Below are 4,145 nucleotides of genomic sequence, written 5' to 3'. Positions count from 1 at the left end.
TTTTGGCCTCCAGGTGGAAGTAAGTGTTGATTTGTGATGTTCTCTCATGGCCCACATAAAGAAATAAACAAAGGCAGAGCAGGCTCTGCTAAACACAGTTCTGGTCCGGAGTCTATATGGATTCATAACTGACATGAACAGGCCTCTGAGTGATTTATTTCAGCTGCTCATTTTAAAGATGAACTGGACTGAAAAAACTTTAATTAAAAGATAAAATGAAGGACTTGATTTGTACACTTTGGCTGTGTTGTGCTTCTATCAGAGAGGGCACAACACAGCCTGAGGAAAACTTGCAGTGCTCCTGTTTTTATGTTTCTCAGTGAGATTAAATCAGTTTTTATTTTTGTCAGTGCTCTGACAACGACTTCTCAAACACAATCAGATATTCATATTTGATTTGCCCTGGCAAAAAGAAATTAGTAGAATTTGAATATTTGTTGCTAAAAAAGTCCAAGAGTCAAAAGAGTGAAACAATTGATGTTTGATTAGACTTTTTAAACATACAAGGATCACAAAACTTTTTAAAAATGTGTAAAGGCTATTTTTGATGCTGATTGGTTTTTGAAACTCTTTATTATCCACAGCTGACCAAACAGAATGTTAGATAGTGCACAGCAAAGTAAAGTGCATGAGGTGGCTTGTTTGGGTAGCTCTTTTCAATAAGAATTCTCATAGTCAGATCTTCATGTTTACATTACAGTTGCACCAAATGATCTGTAGTTCTGATTACTGCTTCAGTTTGCGCAGAACCTCCCGGGTCAGCTCCTTACTATACTGGTTGATCTTCCAGTGTCCCGGCATCCATCCGAGGAGAAAACGATGGAAATCCGTCCATGCGAATGCAAACATCTCTCTCCACTCCTTCTCAAGAGCATTAAAGTTTACGTCTTTATTCACAAAGGCCTTCAGTTCTGTGAAATAGTGGTCCAACAATCCCGGTACCCGTTTGCCGCATTCCCTCTCATCTATGCAGCTACCAAGAAAATACACAACATCTTTCATCCCACAGCCACCGCCGACGTACTGAAAGTCTACGGCAGCCACTTCGAGTCCGCTCTTTGAGAAGCAGAAGTTGGCCAGCTTGGCATCTCCATGAACGATGGTTTTAAAGTGACACTCGTTGAGGACCCTGTCAATGTCGCCCGCTGCTGCTTTGAGTTCAGCGTCATCCATGGCTTCCAGCTCATCCGGCCGGGTCTCCAGGTGCCAGTAGGTGCCAACTGGCCACAGACCCTCTGGGGCCACACCCAGGAAGAGAGCATGGAAGTGGGCGAGCCAGCTCAGGCAGGCCCTTATCTCTTTGTCCTTAATGCTGGTTCTGTAAATGAAAACATAAATATTCATAATTAAAAATCACATTTCACCTGCAATTTGTTACTACCACTTTGAGAACTGGTTTGAAAGTTCAAAAAACCTTTTTGCAGCTAAATTATATATAGAATAAATATACATGAGCTCAAGAACAAACATATTTGTTGCTGTTAATTAAAATTAGATTACTTGGTCAGATCGGTGCAAAGAGCTATTATAGGCATTCAGCTTCAAAATGAGAACACTGACATTAGCTTAGGGGACATCTGTGCAGCTTCTAAATGTTTTGCATTGAGATTTTATTAAAATATTTAATAGGTTCAGTGATAGGCCTACTCCTTTTTGCATACATTGCACATAACAAAAATACTTTTCCAGCAGATGTTTTTTTTTAAGCAATATTAACCCACAGCAGGCCAAGAGAAGCAAAATGGGCTTCTATCCTTCATTTACAGGAACTCAGCGTTTCAGCTGCATTGCAGTTTTCTGGAACTTTATTTCAGATTAGATGAGTATAACAAGTGAATGCTTCTTTTCCAAGTTTGGTTCTGATTCCAGGGATGGAGAGTAGAACCAGTAGTCTGGAAGGTTGATACAACAACATCAAATCTTTAAAGTATTTTGGGTTTAAGCCATCCAGTGGTTAATATACCCACTAAAGTATTTTTAGAGTGTATTTTTTAGCTTTAATGAGCTCAGAACTGGGTTGAAGTTCAATATTTCCTAGCTTAAGTGAGAAGATAAGCAGCAGCGCTCTGACCGATGAAGACATTGCTGCAATAATCGGTTCAACTAAAATAAACACGTGCTTTAGCCTTAATACAAATAATAGATTTGCTAAATAAATATAAATAGAAAGAAACCAACATTTTGTACTTGTAGTTAGTAAGACTATTTTGTATTTGTGGTTGATGGTTTATAACACTTCTGGTTAGGTTACGCCGTGTCAGAGACACTCACACCTACCAACTGCTTTAATTTGGACTGTTTGTGGTCATACCTTCTTTGGTCATAACCCTCCACATCCAGATCTTCCAGAACTATCAGCATCTCGTCGCCATAGGAGCGGGCGGCAAGGCAGACGGGGATGCGGCAGCTCTGATTGGTGGAGTAGTTCTGGTACCAGTGGGTCTCCACCTGGTAGGACCTGACTTTACGGACGTGGGAGCGATCCGTGTTCCAGCCGCCCGGGTGATCTGCCTCTTCCGGAAACTTGATGTGTTTGACCACCACAGAGGGCCGCCCACAGCCCTCCAGGTGCAGCCGCACTATCTCCCCGTAGCCGCTCCACAGCGTCTGGATCTGAGCGCCGACACGCAGCGATGAGGCCCCGCATGTCTGCAGGATGAGGTCCTGGTACTCCTGCTTCATCTCCACGGACAGATCTGAAGCAAAGGGACAGTGGAGCGAAGTGTTTAAGTAACGTTGACTAAAGATGATCCGATTCTTGCGATTAAGCAGAAAAACCAAAAACAAACAGTCATTTTAAAGACTTGAATAAAAGAAAAAGAAACGAAGGACGTTAAACGAGGCGTCATATTCAATCAAAAGAAAATCAAGGATCGATTATTACAAGTATTTACCTTCAGCTTCCTGATGGAGACGCCCCTTCTTCTTCAACCGTTTACTTATCTGTTGGCGCATTGCCGCCACCTTGTGGACAGCAGTGAGAATTTGAAAAGAACAACACTGAAATTAAATAATCCTTATTTTCTATTTCTTGAAAGTTTTAGACCGTAAAGCTGGGACCTTTGCCGAATCTTAAAAATAAAGTTTGTTTTATTATAATTATATCCTTTCAATCTATTTAAATCTAATATAACATATAATAGTAGCATTCCACATAGAGAAGCTGTTGACTCTCCTCTTTGTGGCTTTGTGATACTTCCTAGTTACTTTGTTCACCTTCTGCTCCTCTTGCAAAACAATTGTAATAAAATTTGCATTTTTCCGGACTTATAGCTTGAAGAACAACACTGATTTGCGTAGAGGCAAAGTTTTAACAGTGGAACTTGATGGTCCTGTCCAAACAAGTTCCAAACAAGTTGATGGTGAAAGGAAAATTTAACTCTTTTACAGCTAAGGTTTTCTCAAAGGGAGAAATTAGCAATTCCTTGTAATTTGCAATTCTGTAACATGACAGATTTAAAAATCTTTTGAATAAATCAGATCATTGAAATATCAATCTCTTTTAGTAACTCAATTCACTGAGTGAGGCACTTTATACAGATTAAGAAAACATAGGAGTGAGTAAATATATATATATATATATATATATATATATATATATATATATATATATATATATATATATATATATATATATATATATATATATATATTGTTTATGATTTTTTTAACATGTAAGATGAAATGTTATCATTCTAACACAGAAATGTTTTTGTCTTTTAAAAATGTCCTTTTAGAACAGAAAAGAGAAATAATCTTCACTGGAATGCATATTCTAATTTATTAACCATGACTCTTTATTATAATTATTTGGAGAAAATTGAAACATATCCCGAAATTAAGAACAACCACAATTTCTTTGCGTTTTCTATACCATCAGAGTGAATAATTCAGAAAAGATGGGAACAACAATACCCTGGAAACCTGCCAGTCCCTTTGTTTTGCATATTTAAATAAATTATTTCCTTGAGATTACTCACTCTATGGAGCTCAGAAAATATCCATCTGTTTCTCCTGAGCAAATATCATCTTCAGATATTTGACTTTTGGAACTGGCAAGTAAATAATACTGGACATTTACACACAGAACTTCAGTTAATAACCTACCAATAATCTATCAGCCATCAGCTACAGGTGGGTGGAAG

The 4,145-nt window shown here is 38.4% G+C and overlaps 1 protein-coding gene across 1 annotated transcript; it reads right to left on the bottom strand.

The window, feature by feature from the left end:
• Positions 1-554: 554 nt before the first annotated feature.
• On the bottom strand, positions 555-2,955 carry pkdc (protein kinase-like domain containing). Its single transcript, XM_055047062.1, has 3 exons — positions 2,895-2,955; positions 2,312-2,696; positions 555-1,318 (listed from the first exon to the last, which is right to left on the bottom strand). Exons 1-3 carry the CDS (start codon positions 2,953-2,955, stop codon positions 727-729), a joined length of 1,038 nt encoding a protein of 345 aa, XP_054903037.1. The 3' UTR covers positions 555-726.
• Positions 2,956-4,145: the final 1,190 nt, after the last annotated feature.

The sequence above is a fragment of the Poeciliopsis prolifica genome, unplaced genomic scaffold, assembly GCF_027474105.1.
Source record: "Poeciliopsis prolifica strain line A6 unplaced genomic scaffold, Auburn_PproV2 SCAFFOLD025, whole genome shotgun sequence".
NCBI lineage: Eukaryota > Metazoa > Chordata > Actinopteri > Cyprinodontiformes > Poeciliidae > Poeciliopsis > Poeciliopsis prolifica.
Note: the sequence above shows the minus strand (reverse complement) of the source record. Positions and strands in the feature narration are given on the sequence as shown.

Excerpts from the sequence above, each read along its gene's own strand:
- pkdc (XM_055047062.1), bottom strand. The coding sequence starts at position 2,955 with ATGCGCCAACAGATAAGTAAACGGTTGAAGAAGAAGGGGCGTCTCCAT. Across the intron at positions 2,697-2,894 it reads TCTCCATCAGGAAGCTGAAG|ATCTGTCCGTGGAGATGAAG; the intron begins GTAAATACTTGT and ends CCTTTGCTTCAG. Across the intron at positions 1,319-2,311 it reads GAGGGTTATGACCAAAGAAG|AACCAGCATTAAGGACAAAG; the intron begins GTATGACCACAA and ends TTTCATTTACAG.